The sequence below is a fragment of the Haplochromis burtoni genome, unplaced genomic scaffold (genome assembly GCF_018398535.1).
Source record: "Haplochromis burtoni strain Fernald_Lab_line unplaced genomic scaffold, NCSU_Asbu1 Contig_105, whole genome shotgun sequence".
Lineage (NCBI taxonomy): Eukaryota > Metazoa > Chordata > Actinopteri > Cichliformes > Cichlidae > Haplochromis > Haplochromis burtoni.
Genome location: NW_024582466.1, coordinates 1576907 through 1602779, shown reverse-complemented (window position 1 = coordinate 1602779; position 25873 = coordinate 1576907). Strand labels below are relative to the sequence as shown.

General features: G+C 41.7%; 1 protein-coding gene across 1 annotated transcript; it reads right to left on the bottom strand.

Annotated features, from left to right (window-relative positions):
• Positions 1 to 3959: 3959 nt before the first annotated feature.
• On the bottom strand, positions 3960 to 24231 carry arl10 (ADP-ribosylation factor-like 10). The gene is made up of 4 exons (XM_014335348.2): positions 23898 to 24231; positions 16448 to 16631; positions 9321 to 9496; positions 3960 to 5831 (listed from the first exon to the last, which is right to left on the bottom strand). Exons 1-4 carry the CDS (start codon positions 24033 to 24035, stop codon positions 5658 to 5660), a joined length of 672 nt encoding a protein of 223 aa, XP_014190834.1. The 5' UTR covers positions 24036 to 24231; the 3' UTR covers positions 3960 to 5657.
• Positions 24232 to 25873: the final 1642 nt, after the last annotated feature.

Genomic DNA, 25873 nt, shown 5'->3' with positions numbered 1-25873 from the left:
GCAGCACGCCGTGTAATAAATACTCACAAAGAAACGGCGCCGTTACAACTTCTGTCTAAAATGTATCGTTTCATGCATCAGTTAAAACACTCGACTCCAGCTACATGACAGCTGGAAACACTTCACGCAAGTCGAGCTGCCCGAGATTCACAGACTTTACAGAAAATGTTACATTTTTGTGATTTATATCGTTATTGGACGATAGATGTTTTATATCGGGATATGAGATTTTGGTCATGTCGCACAGCCTTCTCTCTTTCCCTCATGAATCACTTCATTTTTTAGATGTTATGTATCGTTACAAGCCAGTGATCCGTCATTTGGGGTGTTTTATGCCTGAGTCGTACCTGCTGTGAGGCTTATGCTGACTGAGTCACACTCGTAGCAGTCTGCCGTGAAAGACGGAGTGAAACTGAGCCAGAGTGACGTCTCAGCAAATTCATAAAAGTCCTGCTGTGCCGGCTGGGGAACTTCACCCAAGAAACAAGTCCGGACACTTATAGATTTGGTTCGTATTGTCAGTGTTTGCAGTGAATTGCTCAGACAGCAGATGCAAGCGTGATAAGGCAAGCAAGCAAATAGGATATTTGTTAGGGGATATCTCCGAGCTCCACTCAACGGGTGATATAACAGGATGCTTACAAGCTGAGTGCAAGCCTGTGTTTATGGCATGTCTACTCTGTGCATGTTTCCCCACTTGTACTTAAGCACCTCATTTACATGGGATTCATCTCTGTTTAAGCCGAGTGACAAGGTTTGATGGCTTTGAATGACATGAAATCCTCTCTTGGTAATTCTTTAACCATCGGTTGTTTCTGGGAAATCAAAACAAATGAACTACAGATAAAAAGAATTAACCCTGTGCCCACACACTTAGGTGTCCACACTGCCAGCCTTTCCACACGGCAGGGCCACGACAAAACCCCATCAGCTTTTTTTACAACTGAGGGTACAAATTAAAAAAGATGTTTGCTCCTCAATAACTGCATTTTTGTCAGCGACCTTGGTTTTCTTTCTTTAAAAGTAAGATTACTTAATAAGAAGTAATGTAGGACAAAACTGTCATAAAATGTATTTACAACTTCATAAACAAATAAAAACAAAACAAATATTGAGAGATGAGAACCAATCAGAACTACCCATATGGAAAAGAAATAGAAAAAAAAGACTTGCATCAGATGTGGCCTTCTTCATATAGTGACTCATAGAAGGCTGATATGATTTACTCATGAAAGTGGCCACTTTCATATATTGTTTTAGTAAATATCCAAAACATACAAGTTTCATTTATATAATTTTTTGAGGGATCTTATATCTGTTTTCACTCTTGTATGCTTTTCATGCAAGTTTCACACAAAACAGATAAAAACTTTATAAGATTTATATAAGTCTTTTCCATGTGGGTAAGTAAGCTGTGTAGTGAGGCGGGATGAGTTTGTAAATCATCCAATTAGAAGTAACGTCCTTGTACATTGAGGTTAGACTTGCTAATCTGATCTGTATCATGTATCATGATACTCAAAGGAGAGGAAAACTCCACCATCGATGACACTTTCCAACTCTTGGCTTTAAAACTCTGTTTGAACAAGGTGAGGCCTGCAACGCTAAAACCAAGACGGACAGCAAGGTAGCAACTGTTTGCTCTTCCTGTCATTGGCGAGAGGCGGTGCCTCATGCACGACCTGTGCAAAGCACGAGGCAAACTGTGGTCTATAACTGTGTTGAGCTATAGCTGTTTTGGGTTCCTGTACAAACTGAGAGCTTGGCTCGCTCTCAGTGAGCGCTGGTCTGCCATCCGTCACTGATTCTGTTCATAATATTTATGGACAGAATTTCCAAGCACAGCCATAGTTTGAAAGGTTTGATCGTCTCAGGATCTTGTTCCTGCTTTATGCAGACGATGTGATTCTGTTGACTTCAGCTTGCACCGGGGCTGTTTGCAAGTGTGAAGCACTTGAGATGAGAGTTAGCACCTTGTAGTCTGAAGCCATGGTTCTCAACCAGGAACAGCTGGACTGGGAATGAGGTCCTCTCCCAGGTGGAAGAGTTTTAGTATTTTGGGAAGAGTGGAGCGTGAGATGGACTGATAGATTAGTGTGGTGCTGGCAGTGATGCAGATGCTGTCTGTTGTGGTGATGACAGAACTGAGTGTAAAAGGACACGTGTTGATTAACTGGCTGATCTATGTTCCTACCCTCTCCTATGATCGCGACCTATAGATAGAAAGAATAAGACCAGCAGCAGAAATGAAGCATCTGAAGGTTGTCTGTGCTCAGCCGTAGAAATAGGCTCAATTGAGAGGGGCTCAAAGTAGAGCCATTATTCTTCCACATCAAAAGGAGGCAGTTGAAGTGGTTCAGCATCTGACCCCGGTGCCTCATGGGCACCTCCTCCTAAGTGAGGTGTCTCGTACATGGAGGCCTGGAGCAGATCCAGGACATGCTGAAGAGATTATGTCTCTGGGCTGGTTGTGCAGTAATTTCAGGGAGGATCATTTTGACCCCTGAAATACTATCACAGGATGGCAAATAGGTTTTTTAATAACATCGTGGATTGTACTTTGGATAAAAGCTGCAAGTTGTATTACTGAAAAGTTTAGTTTAGTACAAGTTATACCTTTGTAATAGTAAAATAAGCATTTTTTTCTTTAGATGGCATTAATGACAAAACTAATAATGCTTTAAGGAAGAAAAACAGTGTTGTCATTTCTTTTCTTTTACAAATCTGCATGTCTTTGTTACAGCAGAGCAGTCAGTAAAGTAAATACTTGACAAACATGAGACTTTGTGTCACTCTTATCACACGGAAAAAAAACCAAGCAAAACAAACTTAAACCAATTTTCCATTTAAGAATGATGTTTGAGATGACTCGATTATGTCTTCTTTATCTTTCTCCACATTTTGTCACAGCATTTACAAAGGTGGATCTGCATATTAAACACGTGAGTCACAAGTTCAGGCTTCAGACTGAGTCAGCATGCTTCAAGCAGCTTTTTGCTACGCACAGAAGCTCCGCCCACCTGGCTCTCCAGGGAACCACATTTTCAGAATAAAGTTGGATTGAAAAGTGATAGGAAAGGAACTAAAACATCTCTCAAGTTGCACTAACAGCCAGTAATTAGATTAATAAGCATTATTTTAAACCGTAAATCATGCAAAGCAACTCTAGTAGAATTCAAGAATAAACCCACTGAGCTGGAAATGAACTGAAAAGGTCCCCTTCAGGTTTGGTGATAAAAATCCATGTAGACATGCATGAATGTATATCTAACAGAAGACATAAAACAGGAAATGCAGTGACTGGTTATAAAACAGTGTTCAAACAGCAAATCCACTCAACTTTAAAGTGAAAACATTTCTGAAGTACATCACAAGGAATAAAACTTCACATTCATTAAAAAGTAAAACTGTGCGTCGGAAGCGAACATTGCTGCACACACACAGCATTTAAAGATCTAGCTAATTCCATTTTATCTTACACAGAGCTTAAAAGTCAAATACTGCATTTACACATTCGGAGACGTGTATTTACGGGATAACCGATTCCTACGCAGCTACTGAAATGGGACTGGAAGTATGAGCTTATAAATGGGATGACGTCCAGACTGCACGGGCAAAATAAAGACGAAGAATTGATTTTAGAGCCACTGCTGACTATTACTGCCCATAACTAGAGAATCTGAGGGTAGACAACTGGGAAATTGTTTGAGGGTTTACAGAAGCACGATGGGTTCAGTTCACAAAATCAATTGCCCTGTTTTCTGAATTAACGGGACATCTTAAATCACAAAGAGCCTCTATTGAGCTAAAAGCCCAATTTCTCAGAAGCAGTGATGTCCCATCTGAGACACAAGTTTGTCAGACATAAACAGTATTTCACGACCATGTTGCAGCAGCCCCTTGTGTTGTTTCTTCAGTAAGACTTTTATGACCATAAACACATTTATTTTTTTTTTAAAAAATGCAGTTTCACAGGAGTTTTTAAAATACTCACAGCCATTATATTAAACTGTATTGGGAACACAAATAAGTTGATTTGTTTTTCTTCACCTTCCTGAACACAAAGTTCCAACTGTGTCTTTTTTGTTTTACCCATCCAGTCTCATATCTGTGTACATATAGTTCATATTTTCCACTTTTGCAGAGCAACAAAGTCCGCCATCACTTTGTTCTGAATGTAGAGTTAATTATTTCAGAGGTCACATTTCAAATATGTAAAATTGGTTGAATTTAAAACACTGGGTTAGGTTTAAAACATCACGGTGCCACGTCTTATAAAGCTGATTCATGCTCCAGACACTAAATATACTTACAAAGTCGTGCTGTTTCAAAAACAATTGACAATTCGATCCTATTAACATGAACTCTTTTTTTTTTTGGCGACTTTTTCCACTTTCTTGGACGACCGAGCTGGAAGAACTGCGAGAAACGGATTCGAGACTTTTGAATGTTTCTTCTTCTCCCAAGTTGACAGACATTGAGTTTGTACCGAAAACGTAAACATCTGTAATTCATTATGGTGTTAGCGTGACATTATTTTGGTAGTGCATGGATTTATCATTGAATAATATGCACACAGGTTTTTTATATTGCAGCTGCCAGTAGTAGAACTAGACTAGCTAACGTTGTGCCGACTAATAAATGTACGACTCCTGCTTGTTTTCACTTATTTTAAAGTACAGCAGCCACATTAAGTATTTGTATTAAAGTAATTACAGCACACCTCAAACATGAAGCATTTGAATGCGAGGCTTTCGGCCACAGTTTAGAGAAAGAGAAAAAAAAAGATTAGCTGTTCATGTTTGTTAGCCTGTTAAGCTAACAATGAAAAGCAGCTAACGCCCAGTGTACATCGTTTTGTTAAAAGTGTTTCCTAGGAAACGACAAACTGTTTAATAAGCAAGGAGTTATTCTCACCTTACAACCTTTGGAGTCTCTAATCTTTGTTCCCCTGATAATGACAAAACCTGCAAGAAGTAAGAATGCTGCATTTTTTACTCTTTTTTAAAGTCTCGGACTTCCCTTTGAATTTCCACACGACGTCCCACCAGATCTCAGAGAAGCTGCAGTGCAGAAGTCATCCTCTGAAGCAAACTCAACCAATCCCCAAACACCAACCGTTCTGCTCGGCCAACGCCCTGATCTGACTTTACACAAAAACATTTCATAAAACATGAAAACCTGACAAAAATCTGTTTCTACAAACCTGACACCCAACAGCACACATTTTATGTACACGCAAACTACATGCTTAAATAAACCTGTAACAGGCCGACATTAAATAAGAGTCTGAGTCAGCAGCAGAAGGTGATCTCTGTAAGATCTGAGTCACTTCAGGGCCACCTTCTGTCTTCATCCTCCTCAGTCTGCACTTCCTCTTCTCCACTGAGCAAGAACAGATGAGTTAGAGGGAAAGTGTAAGATGCTTGAGAAGTTACTGTTTCTAAAGCCAACTAATAAAAAAAGGACCAGAAGAAAAGAAGAAGAGGTGCTGAAAGAAACAGCACTCTGTTTTGGCATCTTTTCACTCTCCCGCCGTCCTCCTCCTCTGCCTCTGAGCTTAAACAAGAAAACCTGAGAGGAGGAGGAGGAGGGTGTCCTCAAGCCACCCCTTTGCTTCCATGCCTACTCTTCTGCTCTGTGGGAAGGATCCTTGATCAGACTAGCTGGAGCAGCAGGTCCTGGACTGCATCCAGGCACTTGCAGGACTTCCTCAGGGCTCCATCAGAGTCCAGCTGGGCGGCCAAGAGAAACAGCTTTCTGTCTTCGGTCACGGAGCCCAGAGACAAGGCTTCGTGGAGCTCCGACACACTCACAGCGTTCGGCTTATCCTGTGCAGAGGAGGGAAAAAAGGTTGAGTTTTTATTACAATCTCACTATTGCTTTGTACCTTCTAATTGTGGCAAATGAACCCAGTTTCTCACCTTTAATTAAGAACTGTGTAACATCTAACTGTGTAAGCATCATCTCTGGTATGAAGGACACGTTTGTTAATGGAGCACTCCAGTAAAAAATGGTTAAACTTAAATTATATCTAATTTACCCAAAAGTCTGAGCAGTTACATTAGAAATCCACCCAGGTTTCAATCAAAGTATCTATCAACAAATATACCGTCGAGTTCGACTCCACAAAAAAAATTGCTGATTTGAATAAAACACCTTCCCATTAACTTCCAGAAATCTTCACAGGGTGTCATTACAAATTACTACATGTCACACTGTTTAAATGCTGGTTGTCTCTGTTGTGATCACAACTCACGTGTGCAGCGAGTGAATTTAAAACCACCTTCCTACACAAACCATTCAACCCCGGCGCGACTCTATAGATGTCCGCCTCGTTTCTTGGCACCACGTCTTTCCCAGCACACGAGTTCTGTGGGAAACGATCTCTGTGCTGTTCAAACTAAGCGAGAGCCGAGGCAGAGAACAGAGGCTTGGTGGGCGAACGCCAGTATCACTGTCAGAAAGAGCTCCTTCTTTATGTAGCCCATGTCACGGTACAGCCAAAGGTTTAGTTAGCAAACACCTCAACAGAAGCATTAAACCACCACAGTTGCCCTAAAATTAACGATATTGGTAATTACCAAAATAACTTCTAATGTTTCTGTATGCACAAGCTCTTCAATAAAAATACCTTTAATGCAAAAAATATGCATTTACCAAAAACCTGAAAAAAACTGTCATTTTGTGATTAAGACCATAAATTTCATTTATTAATTTATATTCCTGAACACAAAAAGTTCTGATTGAATAATTTTTGACTTCTGAGAAAAGTCTGCATGATAAATAACAATGTCATTTTTAGCTTAAGCAACTTTGTGACAGATTTGGTTATTATTTTTAGGACATAAATCAATATGGACACTCCAAGTGTCTGATAAGTAACATAAGATATTACCTTATTTGTGAATATGAAAACTAATGAAGCCATAACATCGAACACGGGTAATCATCCGTGCATAAGTGGTTTAACTCTAAAAACAGGGAATGATTTGAACAGTACAGACTTTGAAATATACTTTGCTATATTCTCACGTGAAACACGCTCCTCCCGAAAATGACACGGTTATATGTCATCCAAACATCTAACGGCCTTTTATCATTCAACTAAACTTTTTAACTGGAGCTTACACAACGTTTGATCTGCAAATCACCCAAACTGCTGGGAATGGTTGAATTTGTTGTACTTGCTGATGTAAAACTTCAAAGCTTTGCAGTTCAACCTGATGAAAAATCTGAATTCCTGTACACGTTCGTATCAGCAGGTTAATTAATAGGTCTATTCTCCATTCTGTTTGATGATCCAAATTTCCTTATTAATTTCACAGATGAAAGCAGTAAAAGTCTGCTCATTTTACACCTGTAGAGCCTCTTGATCTTTTAAACATGACGTGACCTGATGTAACTGGACTGCGGCTGCTCTGCGAGGTTTCAGGTAAGTTTTTCTTCTTAGTACTCAAAAAAACCTGACAGCACTGTGAGGATCGAGCCGCAGTGATCCAACATTAAATGTGACTAATATTCCTTTTTCCCTGCGGTGTCATGCATAATTCCACACACTGTGAAAGGAAATATGAACTGAGGAGGAAATGTATTTCAGGACTCTGATGGATCTTCTTCTTCTGGTTATGAACTTAACTGCATGCAAATTTCAACCTCTGCATGGCTGCGTTCAGCTAACTGTTATTTTTGAAGGAAAAAAATAATTCACGTTTCATTACGTACACGGGGATTTTTGAGAACTGAGATTTTCCGTTTTTGTTTTAAAAAAAAAGAAAGAAATCCCATCCACGCGTGCAGTGAAAAATATCTCCGTCCACATGTAAATGCAAAAACCAAAGTCAGACGCTGTGAAGAACATGCCACATCCTAACCATGTGGAAATGTTGGCCAATCAGAAATCTAGAAGCCTGGGAGGGAACGCGTAAACAGAGTTTTGTGCCCTCACCAAACCTTAAGTTTTTCTGGCAAGGCATCTAATTTTGTGTTACTTTTCTAATGCCTTCATCATTTCAAATGTTCATAACTAAAGACAGTATTTTGGATTTTGCCTCACTGGCTCTCTTGGCCAAAGTTTATTCGATAAAGAAAGAAACTGAAAATTTTACATTAGTCTGAGTGATTCATAATCACAAGTCGCAGCGCTCTGAAATGTGACTGGTGTAGACTCACAACTTAGGAATGGACAAAATGCACACAGCATACATTAATTACATTTTAAAAAGATTAAATTTATTCAAAACCGATGACGACGTTGGCGCCAGGATTTGGTTGTACCTGCGTTTGTAACAGCAACAGTATTTTGTCTCTTTTCGGCATTGTAGAAATTCATCTGACATAAACGATAACGTGGCGCGCAGCGTGACGTCAAAAACGGCGCACACCTTTGACGTTGCATGACTAAGTCTTTTCCTCTTCCACACGTAGACGCAAAAAAAGTTTTCGAAAATCTCCACCCTGGCAGGAGTTTTTAAAAATATCAGTTTTCAGTGACCCAAACCGCCGTTTACATGAAGGCATAGAAAAAGCTGAGTGTTCTAGAATACTCGTGTCTGTGTACACGTAGCCTTCTGGGGTATTTTTACATTGATCTCTATACATTTCCATATAATCGGTAAATGACTTAGAAAACTGAATTACATTTGTCTACATGTGTCTACATATAAAAAAGAAAAGAAATAAAAGCCATCATATTCTGTATATAACAAGTTTGTCAAATAACTTGAGCACCATCCTGGTTATAAATGTCTGCTACACAGATTTTTAATTGATTCTTTTTTTGTTCTTCTGGGTTGCTATTGATTTCCATTAATTTCCATATAATCCTTAAAAAAATTAGATCATCTCTGTCTCTCTTCCACAGCATCCTGTTTTCCTTCTCTCTCCCCAACCGGCCAGATGGCCCCGCCCCTCCCTGAGCCTGGTTCTGCTGGAGGTTTCTTCCTGTTAAAAGGAAGTTTTTCCTTCCCACTGTCGCCAAAGTGCTGCTCATAGGGGGTCACATGATTGTTGGATTCTTCTCTTTATGCATTACTGTAGGGTCTACCTTACAATAAAGCGCTTTGAGGTGAATGTTGTTGTGATTTGGCGCTGTGTAATTAAAACTGAATTAAATACTGGTCTTTGCTTTAGTTTTTAAGGACATAATATAGTTTGGAACTTGAGGTTTAATGTCTGAAACTGCAGAAAATTAGTTTCCATAATTTTCATGTCCCCTAAACCTTTAAAAGTTACTATCTTTTATTCAACACAGCATTAATGGAAATCAACGGTTGCTTAAAATGATAAAAACATAAAAAGACGTCTGTTTTATGGTTTACCTGCTTGTTTCCCAGGACGACCACAGGCAGCTGGGGCTCCACCCTCAGGAGGCGGTGCAGTTCAGCTTTAGCCAAAGGGAGGCGGCTTCTGTCAGACGAGTCCACCACGTACACCAGAACGTGAGTCCGTCTCAGGTAATCTGACCAGTAGCGCCGCAGATCCTCACCACCACCAACTGCAGCACAGAAAACACACCGCAGACATCTTTGACTGCGTCGGCGATCTCATTTTCCACCTGAGGTGCGCGAGTCATCTGCCAGACGGTTGGCAGGACTTGGACTTCTCTACGTGATCTTCAAGCTTGGCTAGTCTTTAGACATTACTGGACAACACATAATAAAAACTGGTTGTTGTTGAGCAACACCCGGCCTGCAGGCTTCAGTATCTGTGGAGGATTCAGCTCCTGAAGCGATACACGATTCTCCTCAGCAGGAGTTCTCATAATTAACAAACAAGGACGAGACATTGTTTTACTGTCGCTCCCTAGAGGGGATCTGTTTGCCCAAAATAAAAAGGGTTTATTTTTAAGTGTGTACCAGCACACATAACACTGCGTTCAGAGAAAAGGAGGCTGTTTGTCCATTGATTCATACAAAAAAACCAAAAAACAACAACAACAAAACAATTGTCAGCCAAAGAAACACAGTATCCCCACACACCCCGACTGACCGCCATGCTCAAGGCCATTTCACTGAAGGAAGGCTTTCGGTTAAATAAAAGGACAGATCGATACGCAGAATTAGATGCGCTGTTGGCATCCCCACTTTAAACAAATTGGCCACAGATTAATTTCACATCTGCACCGGACTGAATGCAATCTGATTTTCACCGAGGGATGAAACAGGCTGAGACGGCACTCAGGCATTATTTACATCCACAGTTTGCTCCTGGGCAAATTAGTCTGATTCATTTTTTCCATCTTGTTGCCTCCAGACATGATATGTTAAAGAGGCTCAGAGTAAAATATGACAGTGCAGCAGCGATTTCTCTTCATTTAATGGGTCTGAATTGGGTTTTATTTCATGGAATTTATTCAGTTTTTCTTGTTTTCCTGCAGCCCAGAGGCTCAGTTTATTCTTAGTTTTGGGGGAAATACATTAGTATTGATGTGGTTTTGGTTTTACTTTATATTTTGTCCCCTTCTTGAAACTTTTTCTTATTTGTTTTCCTTTCCTTGTGTTCTTTTCCAGAGACACTATAAATAATTGAGGACACATCTCATTTATAATGTGTGCAGGCTTCTTGGATTAGTTTGGCTGCATGAAACAGCAGCAGCTCAGTCATCATGATTTAAACATTGAGGAATGTGAGGATTCATTTTGATTAGGCTGTTTAATCCATTCACATTTTTACACAGTAAATAATGGAAGTCAGTGGTTGGTTATAGAGCAACATCAAAGTGTAACATTTTTAATGGCGTGATTTGGAGTTTTGGGCCATTTTAACACTTGTAGTTCAGTTACGTTGACCAGATTCAGTTGATGAGTCTATAAACTTTTCCTCACACTTTGATTTCCTTGCACACAGAGTGAACTGCAAGTCAAGCCCAAAGGCTTTCAGCTCTAACTTCTATCTTACAACTGGTAGTTTGGTCGGTTTGAGGTTGGATCACATTCTCGCCATAAACAAACCAGATCGAGTCCTCCAAACTGGGCTGAACCAGAGTTTGACTTGGACGGCCTAAAGGGTGCAGGTGTGAAAATACTCTTACTAGGCCACCACTGACTTCCATTAACTTCTGTACAATCTGGGGGCGATCGTGGCTCAAGAGTTGGCCGTTCGTCTTGTAATCGAAAGGTTGCCGGTTTGAGCCCCGGCTCGTACAGTCTCGGTCGTTGTGTCCTTGTGCGAGACACTTCACCTACCGCCTACTGGTGATGGCCAGAGGGGCCGATGGTGCGATATGGCAGCCTCGCCTCTGTCAGTCTGCCCCAGGGCAGCTGTGGCTACACCTGTAGCTGCCTCCACCAGTGTGTGAATGAATTGTAAAGCGCTTTGAGGTTCTCGAAAAGCGCTTTACAATGCAATCCATTATTATTATCTAAATCGATAAACGTGAATTGATACTAAACTATAGAAATGAACAAACATCAAACGTTGCCTAGAAATGTAGCTCCAAATGTCCAGTGCCTTTGGAAAACATTTAGCTGTGCTCTGAAACGTTTAGACCTCACTGGACTCCATCCATGTGATTTAATCCCACAGCTAATTACCAGTGTTGGTCATTACTAAGTACAGTAACGGTTAATACACCAGTATGTGAAAACTCTCTAATCTGAATATTCTTTATCCTGAAATAAAATTATTGAATTTTCAAATCTGCTGTTTTACAAAACAGCAGAAAAAAACAAAGGACATCATTATTTTGTGGTCAAGATGTAAATTACAGTTTTTTACTTTCCTGAACAGAAAACTTTTTTTAGTGGTTGAATGTTACGCTTGAATAATTTGCTGGCTCTAACTTGAATATAAAATCCTGAATTCAGTTAGTTTTTTCACTCATAAATAACAATTTAGGCGTTGCTTTTTCTTCTTCTTCTTTACATATTTCTGGGGGGGAGGGAGTGTTTCTTGTTTTTATGACTAGTGATCTAAAAAATCTATTAAGAACGTTAATAGATTTTACATTTGACCGCACATTCACATGTATTTCTTAAATGCATCCTGTGCACTTTTAGACTTTGGTTGTATTTTTAAACCGTTATAAGCAGCCATTCACTTCCATTAATTTACATATCATCAGTAAATCAATGAGAAAACTTAAGAGTTGTAGATCTGTGCTGTTTTTCTGCACTCCCCAGGCAGTCACTGATTTCCATTCGTTTCCATAAGATCTATAAATCAACCAGAATACTCAGCTATGTTGTGTAATCCATCGACCCGAGCATGAAGTTTTCCTTTTATTTGGTTTTTCCTGCTTTCTGGGATCACAGAGGAAACAACTCAGTATTGATTTGTTTTCATTTCCATTGTTTTGAGTGGAACTGAGTAATAAGAGTAATTGGGGACACATCTCATTTTTAAATCTACTGATGTACAAGATTCTTGTATTTGTTGCAGCGTGATTTAAACCTGGAGCAATGAGACCAATTGTAATATAAAAACCCTTCATAAGGTAAAGTATAAAGTAAGAAGAAGAAAAACAGCCATCTACAGCATTTCAGTACCAACACTGTTTGTACCAAACAGTCACAGGTCACATTTGCTAGAAAATCAGTTTCCAGCTTCAGTGGTTTGGAAAGTCTGCAGCAGAAGTGACCTCCGGCTGCAGGAACCAGCGGTGCTCGACGGCCAAACGAATCACTGCTCACAGCGGCGAGTAAGACTTTAGGTCCTAAGTGCCTCTGAATCCAAGAGAGTAGCAAGAATTCATTAGTGCTGGACCTAATGGGAAATGTTGCTAGGAAACTGGGGAGTGCTGTACTATAAGCTGATGTGATGTGGCAGCAATAAATACCTGTTTACCCGATGCAGTATGGAGGCCGGACCCGGCGCTCGGCGGCGTGAGCAGCTTGTGTTTTATTGTCACGGCGATCTCAAAGGGATGCTGGTCCTGCTGCTCTACAGGCCACCTTATTAAAGACCCTCCCACGCGTGTGCGCGCAGTCAACACTGAGTCACACGGGTGTGAATGATGTGGGCGTGTGTCTGTACCCACCTAACTGCTTCAGCTGCAGGCCTCTGTGCAGCAGCGCCGACGAGGAATTTACACCTGATTTTACAGCCAAAGTTCGACTGTCACACCCAGATTTGTCGTGTTGATACCTTGTCACATGATATCTCAGTTCAAAACTTGGTGTTTAAGTACAAAACCTTTTAACCTGTTATTCTCCAAAAGGTCTTTAAAGTTTGCCTCTTTAAAGCCTCACAGATGCACGTGGGCATGCTTCATGTCTGCTAACGCAGCCAAAGTTCAACTCAAAACTTTGACTTGAATCCAGATTTTGACCCGTTGTTGCACCGCTGTCTTCACTCTCACAGGCGTGCACCACGTCCACGGGACAGTAAGTATACTGTGGTAGCGTAAATTTTAAAATAAACACTAATTAGTGGACCTAGGCTTGATTTAAATTAGCAGAGCATCGATTTACTGTCTGAACATGAATACCATCAAACATTCACCTTGACTGTCACTGCGGCTCCTCGTTCATGTCAAAAATCTACATAATGACTCACAGACATTAGAAAAATAGTGAGTTTATTAAATGGATTTCCAAAAACTTTAACTATTATTTAACCTAGTAAATAAATATATATGAAATGAACTGAGCATGCCATGGCTAGTTTGGGAATTCACCTGGCGGCAAAAGTAAAGAACAGGGATGTGTGCAGAGGAAAAATTAGCTATTACAAAAGAGGATTATCCTAATTATCTATTTTTTTAAATTAATAGAAGGTAAGGTTGTAATTGCAATTGGAATAAAATTAATAACACTGTCCTAACGGCCACCAGTCATGAACTAATTCAATTTAACTGGACCTCTGACACATTTAGTTGGTAAGTTGGTTTTTCAGCATTTCTAATGACATTGTCGGACAAATGTTGACTCACAAACAGCTGCTCAAAGCTAAGAATAAAAAAACCATACTGACAGTGCGGTGACGCTCGTTAAACTCTTTGCACCATTACAAAAACCCATCAATATTTTCATCAAACCATACAGGTGCTGAAAGTCCCCGTCGGTATGACGACTACTTTATGAGCGCTCATAGCAGCGCTTATGACCGAGGGTAACGTAAAGTTCAAGCTGAGGGGCAAGAACGAGGAAATGGTGGATAGTGCAGACAGCACTATAATAATGATAAAACACAAACCCACTGACAACACAGCTGTGCAAATAACCATAAATGATTTTTGGTTATTTTGGTAATTTTTACCATTTTGGGGTTTTTTTTCCCTCAGATGTTGGGATGTCGTGATTTTTATCAATACAGTGGAACCCCGGCTTACGAAGACCGAACTTTTAAAACCTGTTTTTATATGAGAATAAGAAAAAATCTTGGATATTTTCTGGTGCCATTAAAGGTCGTGCAGCTTTGTCTCTTTTTTTGACATCAGACTGGTTGAAGGATTTCTGTAGAGTTAGATTATATCTGTTGTACATGTATCACAGACCGCTGTATCTGTATCGCGGTCTCGGGTTTTTGTGATGTTTGTTTTGATTTTATTCTTCTTTCAGTCTCCCCAGAGTTTCCATGCCTTCGGCTTCCTCTGTCTTCTTCTTGCCTTCATCATCCCTGTTTGTTTTGGATAATCTCATTTCCTGTGCTTTTACTTCATTTCTTCGTCTGCTCTCTCATATTTTCCGCCTGCCTCGTCTTCTCCGTTTCTTCGTTCCTTTGCTTCTTTGCCTTTGTTACCTCTGATCGGACACTATTTTTTAAGTGATTAAATCCCAGCACATGGCAACACAATTTGTTTATCAAAGCTTGTAAAGTGGACATGCCATGCTGAAGGAAAAAGCTGAGGATTTAGGGCCTCACCACTGACAGTTTCACTTCCCTTTTACACAAAACCAAATCTCATCATCAGCTCAAAGCCTAAAACTACTTCTCCATCTGATCTGGTGTTAGTTCTTTTATTTATAATTCCTCCGAGGACTCCATAAAGAGATCCGTGCACCGTACTGCGTCTCACCTGTCAGCATGCCTCTGAGTCAACGTCACCGACACAAAGACACTTTAGACATTTAATGCACAGACCCGCTGAAGTATTGTGCCTGTGTGGGTGGTGGCGTGAGCTCTTCTTACTTTCGCGGATGAGAAAAAGATTAGTGGCGCCCACCGATAGCAGTGTTCAGATCAGTGAGCGTGACACATTCCTCTAAATACATCGGCCAATCACGGCTGACCACGCATGTTGGCTGAATGCAAAGCCAAGTCATTCAGGTTATTATTAGTGCTGTGGAGCACTAATGTGATGGATTTATTGATCCTGCCAGCAAACGTAATGCAATCTCACTTTACCACCATAGTGTGAAATTAAACAGAAATACACTTTCCAGGCTTCTTTGTCACAGTCAACTTTCGTGATACCTTGATACTGAACGTTTCAGTCGCTGAACAAATAACAATATAACAAGAGCCATTGCCAGAGATTGCCTTGTGATTGCCTTTGTGTTGGCAGTGATGGATGATGCGAGCTTTCAGGGAAGAAAAACAACTGAAGTTGTGGATCAAATCTCCCTTCAAGTTCAACTCAAACATAAAGCCAGTGGAGTTACTTCCCAGCACCTAGAGCAGATCAATTATGGACATTACCAGCTTCACGTTTTCATACTTTCTGGACCAAACAAAACTGTATGAACATATTTTTCTGTTTTAAATTTCTTTTACACCACTTGTTATTTTTTGAGAACATCTTGTTGCAAGCTTGGAAATATTCTAATGTTAACAAGCTAAAAGCCTTTGGTTGTTTGTACTTCATCAAGCCAACTATGAGTAGGGAATCCAACATTACCCAGCATGCTAGCAACCAAAGCAATGACAATGAGGAATTTGGTGCAGCACCCTCTGCATGACCAGTGTCTGGGCCTGTGTGAATGGAGCTTTATGGGTCGAATTCACAGGAACGGACAGCAAACGAACAGCAACTGGACAGTGAATATAATTTCAATCAACTGGTGGTTACCACATGGTTGTCAACTGGTCTCTAGGCCTGTGTGACTGTAATCTAAGATGCTAATCTGTATGTTTAATTAGTGTTAGCATCATCCTGTGCTAACTGACGCTAACAGTGGTAAAGGGTAGTAAAGGGTCTAGCTTAACAAATGTCAACAAGCTAACGAGCTAAACACTTTAAAGTGGCAGAGATGTGCTAACATTAGCACACACTCACTCATCTCCATAACTTGCTAATGTTTTAAAAAATCAGCAAATTTCATTCACCAAGTCTGAGCTCTCACAACTTCATGCTAACATTTTATGAACCCGGTTTTCCACAGTGCGTCTCCATCATGTCTGCAGAGCTGTTTGATTCGAGGCAGTTTTATGAAACAAATGGCCAACTGAACTGAACAGTTGTGCTCTTTCCATTTCTCCATTTCATGCTGTTTGATAAAACATCAATGCTCGCTAGACTCCACACAGAGCAGTATTTGATTAGGATGGATAAAAGGAGCCTTACTCTCCAGGAAGTCGAGCTGACAGGCGGGGGCGTTGAGACTCATAAAGTTGAAGCCGCGGGTGGGCCGGCACCGGCCTCTCTTAGCCCCTGAATCCCCGGGGGTCAAACCCTGTAGCATGCTGCTCTTCCCGGCCCCGTCCAGACCGAGTACCAGGACCTGGCGCTTCCCACGCTCCTCTTCCTCCTGCAGGCAGACCGCAGAGCTGTTAATGTTTGCAAATGCTTGGAAATGTTGAGTTGAGGCAAAGATTAAACACATCACTTATTCAACAGAGTGAGGGTGAAGCCTTTGGTTTCGAATATTTGTGTTGCACTTTGAGCTTACCAAACCACAAGCAGTTCATCAAAATACAGGAAATATATGCACAGTGATGGGCCAGGTTGGAGGGCTTCGCACATCAAGGAGAACATTACAACAAAATATCACCTCCAGGAGTGAACATCAGTTGTTCTAGTGGAAAATCTCTGCAAAGTCAACACTCAGAACATGGTTGAAGGGTGTTTCTCCGGTCTCTCCTATAAGCCAGGTCAAGTCTGCTCAGGTCCCAGCAGAGATGGGCATTACTTTTTTCAAGTAACGAGTAAAGTAAGGGATTACTATTGCAAAAACGGTAATTAGATTACTGTTACTTTCCCATAGGAACGCTGCGTTACTGCATTTTTTGCGAGAATGTCTCATGACAGTGACGTAAGCGAGTGCGACGTTAGTGGCAACAGCTGTGTGCAGATCAACAATGGATCACATATCGAGTGCAGAGAGAGTATGAGCGTGCAGCGTTTAAAGCGTGGAAGTACTGACCTTACTTTGAGTTTGATTCCATAAAAAGTGACAAAAACATTAGTGTCCGCTGTGCGTGGGAAGAAAACTTCTTTTTACAGCGAAAAAAACCCCTAAACTTCCAAGCAAGCACCGAGTAGCTACGACGTAATGGGAAACTCACAGAGAAACTCGCGGATTCTTCCACTGACCGCGGCACACCTGCACCAGGGTAAACCTCCGCCTACCCACTCCTGCTTTACAGGTGAAAATAGAGCAACAGGACCGCTAGTCTTTGACTTTATTTATTTTCTGCTGTGTTTTACTTGCATCTATTTGAAAGACTGAGTGTAAACACAAAAATATTTTATTTTATGTGCTGGAATGTGCAGAAAATAGGTTTAAATGTTAAACTAATTTCTTCCAGTCAGAGAATGTTGCAGATAATTAAATGTTTGCTTGATGCATAAAGTTAAAAGATTAAAACTAATAAAACAAGTTTTAAAAAGAGACTTTTCCATTTGATTACATTTTGTATGATGGATTATGCAGAAAAAGTAGAATTGGGCTGAAAGATCTATTTATCACCTCTTCAGGGTGTAAATCGTGTTTTTAAAAAGTAACTAAGTAACTAATTACTTTTTGGGGGAAGTAATCAGTAATTAGTTACTGATTACTTTTTTCAAGTAACTTGACCAACACTGGGTCCCAGTGACGTTAATTTTGTCGTCAGACCGTGAGTGAGTGCTGTGAGGATGTCCATCTGTCCGCCTGTATTTACTACAGGCGATGCATGTGTCCCAGGCAACAGGCTTCAATCAGACTTAAAGAAGTTTAACGATAATAAGTATTCCAGCTGTCCGAGCCTACGACAGAGTGTAATCATGTACCGGCCGTTACAAATGCAGATACATACAAACAGCTGAACGGATAAACTGGTCTGGCTCTACCTTCAAACACCGCGACGAGCTGCTTTTCAACAAGGAAGGATGTTTCTGTCGAGCTTTAACTTCTAATATCTGTTTACTGTTTGGGTCAATTGGTTTGCATCTTATTTCACACGCACTAGAATTTAAGTTTAAACTAACAACGCCGGCTTTTTGCCTCCTAGAAACAGGTGGAAATAATTCAGCTCTATTCGCTAAATTGCTGCCAGTTTCAGTACAGCAGAAAAGGCTCTCTGCTCGGAGTGAGTCTCTGAGTTCAGAATTGATTAACAGACACTGAGATACTGAAAGTCAAGAGTCCAAAAATAGCTGGTGAGCATGTTTTTCAGGGCCACCTGTAATATGACACAGCCCAGACACGTGTTTGTCTTATTGTCACATTTTTTAAATTCACCATTCTGGACATTTCAAGAACCTCACCTTGGCTGCAGGGACCTAATAAAGGACAAAGCCAAACTGCAAAAGCAGATTACCTAGTAATGAAAGGATGTTCGCACAGCTCTGGTTGGATCAAACCGAATGCCTGACTCTTCTGCCTTTCAGCTAGAAGCAGGTATTTTAACTTGATGTTTGTGTTTTTTCACACCGGGTCGCCTCTTCAAACTAAACTGAATGCATTAGACTTTTGGGAATTTGGCACTGAAGACTCCTCATAATGTGCAGGAATATGAATCAGCTTCTGCAAACCTCAAGGGGCACCGCTCGTGATATTATACTTTAATGAAAGAGCAGGCATCCTTTTATTACTTTTATTTCAGGGCAGATTTGTCTCAGCGAGCCTTCTGCGTGTGCAGGAATAAAGAAACGCGAGTCTCAGAGAAGGCTTCAAACGTCGACGCGCTCTGAAAGCGCCCGAGAGGCTCGGGGACGTCACGGCCCCTCTGAGATCCCTCACACGTCAGTCATCTCCTTTTTAAAAGTCACACAAGGTTGGTCTTTATTCATGCCGTGTGCTGATGTGCAGCCGCAGCTCTGTAGAGGTTAATTACCAATTCATATCAGCCCTTTTAGAGTGCAGATGTGTCAGCTTCTTATTAAAAATACCACTTTGCTGATGGATCATCAAGCGCTAAAATTATTCCTTCAGAATCAGTTAATTTGATTCCCTAACAGATGAAACCACCTCATAATTACCCAGCAAGCACTGCAGAAACAGGCCAGATGAAGAGTCTGGGATATTTTGATGATGGATTGCGTTTCTTCTGACGTCTTTCTGGCTGTAATCGCCGCCTGGTGCTGCCGGATAAATGCAGCAGCAGATAAACAAGGCCGCTCTGACAGCTCTGAAGCTCGCCTCCGTGTTTTTCTGGCTGAGTCGGCCCACTGGGAGATCAACCTCAAACCCTGACAGCGCAGAAGCCTCACTGTAGCTGCTGAGGCTGCAGAGCCACCGCTGCTCCTAACAGGGCGCGCCGTGCATCCATCTCCATCGTCTGATTGGCTCCTACCTGGACTGCAGGCGTATTCAAATGATCTAAAATGACTTTAAGTGAAACCAGCAATTCAATCGTCTCCTGTTCCCTCTGTAACTTTCTCTTTAAACTTTTTCTTGTTGCTTCAGACATTTCTCATAAAAACTGGTGATACTGAATCGATTTCTTTTGCTTTGCTGCCCCGCGGGGAGGTTGAAGAGTCCCGGCTCGGCTGCAGATCAGCGCTGCTGGATCTGACAGAGGTTTAACGTCTCTCTCAAGGACACTCCACCCAAGCAGACGCTCAGCAACGCAGCAGCTTCCAGCCGAGGGAGCGGTAAAGCCAGCTCGCCTGCAGCTCTGAATAGCAAGTGTACAGCTGCGGTTTACTCAGAGAGGAGGCAAAAGGAGCTATCGTCCTCTAACGACACCACATGCTGTCGGCCGCTCGTGTTCCATGACTTCTCCTGTGATTACATGTGACTTCCTCTCTCTCTCGCGTCTACTTCCACTTCAGTGATTTCACTGCAGCCAGACTACGAATAACAAGCTTCAACTTGTGGCAAAAAGACACGATCGAGTACCATCAAGCATCGACTGAGGGTTAAAAATGCTTCCTCCTTCCCAGGAAATGGAAGTCAAACTCAAGTCTGAGCTTCGCCTGGAATAACAGGAAGTGACAGGAAGGCTCTCTGCGGACACTATCTGATCAACAGCAGCTTTATCAACGCCCAGAAGTCGAGAGTCCAAAGATAACCAGAAGTTTTGGTTAGAGAGCCAGCCGAGTACTTCCTGACTGACGTGTTAATAAAGTCAGTGAGAGCTGGTTTTAGTTTTAACCTCTTTGACATGTACTTCCTAAGAAAACTGCAGCTTCATGGTGGAAGCCTGTGACCTGATTCACAGCATCTTCGAGCCAAAAAGCAACAAACTGGGAGAGAGATGATTTCAGCCGAGAAGGAAGGCGGAGCATCTTGCGTCGTCACTGAGCTTATACCCATTACCGTGAGAGAATTCCCGTTCTCAAACCACACAGTCTTCACGGTGATGTTTGAAGCTACACAGCAACGACGATGTGGGGTCACCAGCGGTGAACGGAGGTTTCAGAGAGAAGAACGCAGCTACGCCACACCATGTGTAATCAGCCCCGTTTCAGTGATGGAGCTGTAAGGCCGAGCTTTACTTGTATTTATCTTATAGTACGGGCTCACTTCCTGACACGGGCTCTGTGAGACCTGTGGAAGTACGTTCAAGGACAAAAGTCAAGATCGAAAACTTTGCATTTACCTCAGGACATTTCTGGTTTTATTAAAGGCCACAAACGAGCAGAGGCTGTCGGATAAAGGTCTGTGAAACAGACTGCTGGGAGCTGACTGTCTGCAGCCCTCCTCTGGAACTGCAGTGAGAATATATTCTATTCCTGGACTAAATGTCACACAGGCTAAAATACTCGATGTGGACTCCTCACCAAGCTGTATGCGAAAACGCCGTTGAGACGTTACATTTGCAGTGAAATCGTGCCTGTAGACCTTTTATCTGGGCCGCGGTGAGGATCTCATTTCCCAGCTTGGTCCTCGCTGAACCTGAATTTGACACCTCTGACTTATGATGCTGCGATATTTTAAGACTAGATGAAACTCCCGTACCACTGCACCCTGACACAAAGCAGAGAGTGAGCACACACGCCTGTCGATGTATGAAATACTAAACCTAACGCATTAACTCACGCTAACATGAATCGCACCACATTGAGATACTTGTGACCGTGTTCCCATAACTGAGTTTTTCCTGGTTTAAGGGGTGATAACGTCCACAATTGGAGGCTGCTGGACCCATTATTCACGTTCAAGGCCAACAAGTATTATTATTTTTACCCTTAATCTCGCATTACACACTAAAATGACATGTTCTTATGAGCTTTACTTTGAGAATAAAACTACTCAGTAAGGTTTGGAAACTACAAATGAAAACTTAGGTTTGGGCAATAAATCCCTGGATAGTTTTAGGTAACTAATTAAAACTACTCGTTTAAGTTTAGACAATTTAAACTACTCTTATGTTACATTAAGGTAAAGAAAATAATTCTGTTAGGTTTCAGTAACAAAACTAGTTGGTTAGGTTTAAACAATTAAAACAATTCCGTTAGGTTTCGGTAACTAATTAAAGTTTAAGCAATTTAAACTACTATTATGTTATGTTAAGGTAAAGAAAATAATTCTGTTAGGTTTAGGTAGTAAAACTAGTTGGTTAGGTTTAAATAATGAAACTATTTAATTATGTTTAAGTAGTGAACCTATAATGAAAACTGCTATTATGTTACATTTAAGGAAAGAAACTTATTCTGTTAGGCTTGTGTTGTGAAACTACTCGGTTCGGTTTAGGCAATACAACCCTGGTTAGGTTTAGTTAAAGTTGTGCTAACTAACAACAAAAGGACAACACATGTCTTGTACGTGCACAACAGATTAGATTCTTATAAGTTTAGTCACATTTTCACTGCTGGACATTTCTGTGGAGTCTGGAGACCATCGCAGTCACGGGTACCTGAACACCTCTCGAATGTGGCAGAACTGCACAAACGGTTAATAATGTCAGCACAGAGCAAATCTCAGAGGAACAACAGCAACATTTAACAACAACGAAAGTGCCTGTAGAGACGAGGCCGCGGAGTCACAGACGATATGAAAAAGTGGGATTAATATAAGATAAAGGCCTCGGAAACCATGGTCTACCTAACAAAATAGCGAAAGAAAGAGCAAAACGAAGTGCTCCTGTGGGTGTTTGTCGCTCTGTAAATGAGCGTGTCCTGCCCTCCCACCTGCTTCGACTCCTTGGGGTCAAAAACACGCTGTTAGTCCCCCCCCCCCGCTTTCCCGAGACGTGATTGGAACGAATCCCCAGACTGAAACATTTACATCTCCTCTGTGGCGAGCCGCCGGCAGACGCCCGCACTATCCCCCGAAGACGGGCTGAGCCAGATAAACCAGGCTAAGCCCATTACAGGCTGCTGCTGATTGAATCGAGGAAACAAGATTAGAAACATGCAAATAGATTTTATTAAGAGATTCAGGCTGCAGCTGTGAAGACTCATTCATTAAGACCCTCCGCTCGCTGCCCGCCTCATTTCTGTTTTTCTGTCTCTCTGCAGGAAGCTGAGATAAACAATCATATTCCCACAAGGAAGCTCGCTACTTCAGCATCACCTTGAACACGATTTCCCACTTTTTTCTCTTTTCAGCAGCAGCAATTAAAGCTGAAACAATCTGCAAGTGTTTTAATTATTAAGTCAGTCATTTACCCACGAAAAGCTGTGAGTACTTCAGGGGTTTTTGTCTTTAAGACACTGGGGTGGCCTTTTTCTCTGATTTGAGTAAAATAGAACTCTGTAAACTGAGAACACAATCAGCAAATGTAATCGCTTAATCTTTGCTTCTTTCTGGAGAAGCCATTGGTCATGAGGACGTTAAAAAAGCTGATCAGAAAACAAACGTGTCTGAGAAGAAATTAATTCAGCGTGCTTTTCTATTTGACATCTAAAAAAATTAAGCTAGCATGGAAGTTTCCGAACCTGCAGTTCCTCAAATGGCCACTTGAGGTCCCATAGACACCTACTTTAAGACGTAAACACCATCTTTGGATGGTTTGTCTCATTTACTAATACATTAAAACACCACAGATAAAATATCGCTGTAGCTACCGTAACGTTATAATTAATGAGGAGAAGCTCACGAGTGCCCCCTGCTGAAGCTCTGTCATAACTGCACCCGATTTCTGTACAGTGGGATTAACAGGAAGTAGAACAGCTTCCTTCAGTCAAGGGTGGGTGACGCCCATGTCTTAAATATCACTGGTGTCCATGGTTACTAATTTGGAGGGGGCGGGGCTTTTGACCTACAGTTCAACCACCCACCAGGGGGCGATCAATACACCTCTGGAGCTGTCACGTTACATAATGCTGTCCTGTTAATATAAAATAAAGTGCAATACATCAAAGTCTTCAAATCATGCTCACTACATTCTCCCACCTTCATCACCACCACCTTCATCATCATCATCATTAATTATCAGTAACGGCTCATTATCAGCACCACCTCCTTCTTTTCTTCTTCTTCATCACATCTTTCTGTTTTCTCATAATGCCACCGGCACATCTCCACCAAGCATCAGCACATCTCCAGCAGCTCTAATGACTCTGCAGCGTCTCCTCGCCTCAGGCAGGGGTCCCTGAACGCGCTCCTCACCAAGTTAAACAGTTCAGCTCAATTTAAATTAAATCGATTAAACGTCTAAAATTACCAAACTCTGAGGGTTGAGTGAATAACCTGCCCTCCCACCTCTTTGATGGTGCAGTACTCCGCCTGCGGGGACCATAACCGCCTCTTGTAGAAGTAGTTCAGCGCGATGAAGAGCGCGGAGCCGAGGGCAGCCACGGCGGCGGTCAGGGCGATGGAGATGTGCCGGAGGAGAACCATAGGTGGCGGGTGAGGTGGCGGAGGAAGCCGGGAACGGGAGCCGGACACACCGCTGCTGCTTGTTCCTGGACGCCGACGGCTCGACTGACTTCCTCGTTCCTCGTTCCTCGCGGCTCCGCGCTCGTGCTGCGGCTGTGCGCGCTACATGTGACCGAGCCGCTCTGATGTTTTTGTTCCCAGACGCAGAAAAAATGCTGCGTTCAGGCGCTGCTCGGAAATTTCCCTTCTCCTCTGTACAAGCGCGTTTAACTAATACACTGACGGTCAGCGACTGCTTTGATCCCTGATTAAGAACAAAATGTACTTTTTTCTTTTTTAATCTGTCATAATCTAATGATTTATATGACGATTTTATTTGTTCCTGGCCTACTAACGTTGATACATTTATTTATTATTGCGTTATAATGATATAAAATTATTGAATTTTGTGAATATGCATATTTGTACGAGAGCCCGACTGATACCAATACCAAGTCATAGATAACTATTTACACAAATTCTGCTCGGATCAGCTGATTGTTGTGTTTGTAATGTTCCAAGCACCTGTTGCAAACAGAGAAGTTCTAAAGCACCCCCTGGTGTACAAACCAGACTATGCAGCACCAACATTCATAACGGAAATTAAACGTTCTTCTTTAATTCTTCATTACTTTTTCACTTATCAGCTTTTTTAAATTCCAAGACCAATATAAAGGTAGACAGCTAGTATTTACTCATATATATACTGGAAGTGTACCCCACAGTGATGTACCCCACAGTGATGTGCACCACAGTGATGTACCCCACAGTGATGTAACCCACAGTGATGTACCCCACAGTGATGTAACCCACAGTGAAGTGCACTGTGGATTTTACTGTTGCTGTAACCAATTACAATAACAGTAAAAAGAAATATATTTCATGCTTCACTTCAATTTAGTGGATATTTTATTCCTGTTATATAAAACAATTATGAAGGGAAGAACATCGTTTGAATATTTCCTCCTGAAAAAGCAGCTCAAATCTAGCAAAGTGCTTCATTAAGAAAGCACTCAAAGCTGGAAACACATCTGTTAGTGAAGGCGTTTCCTTTTTTCCACAGTAACAGAGGCTTCATGGAGGCCTGACCCTGCATCCCACAGCAGGCACAGCTTCATCCACTGCTTCATGAATGCAACAGTGCCAAAAGAGTGACACAGCTGCTGCGATAATGATGGAGAAGCAGCGTCGTTTTTCACTTTGTGACTGAGGGGATAAAAAACCCTTCTAGCTCGCGCTCCACTGGTCTGAGTTACACCTGCAGTCCTGTGGAAGATGACATTATCTACTCAGAAACACAGACGCATAAGTGTTTATAATAATGGAAATGGTCAAAGGCTCTGTTTTGGACCCTTTTGCTGTCACAGCTACTTTAACTCTTCTACAGGTTGTTGGACACATCCCTGTCCCTCACATCAGAAAGGTCAGAGGTCACACATTGTCCTTTTTTGCTCTCCCAGTTCCAGTTTCCCTGATCTGCTTGGCAGTTTGTCCACCTTTGTCAAAATGTTGCTGTGATATTTGACTCTTGCTTTAAGTTTGACAAGCAGATGAACTCAGTGCTTCTTCCATCCATGCTCTGCATTAAAAATGATGCCTTTTCTTTCTGTGACTGATCACAACATTCTCATTCATCCCCTCATTTCCTCATGTTTGGACTACTGCACTTCCCTTTATGCTGGCTGTATCTGATAGGCTGGGTTACAGGCACTTTCAGGCCTGGTGGGTGTGTCCCTGCCAGGTGGCTGGCCACACCTGAGGAAATGATCACACACACCTGCAGCTGAGCTGATCAAGCCTCGTCGGAGGAGCTACTTAGG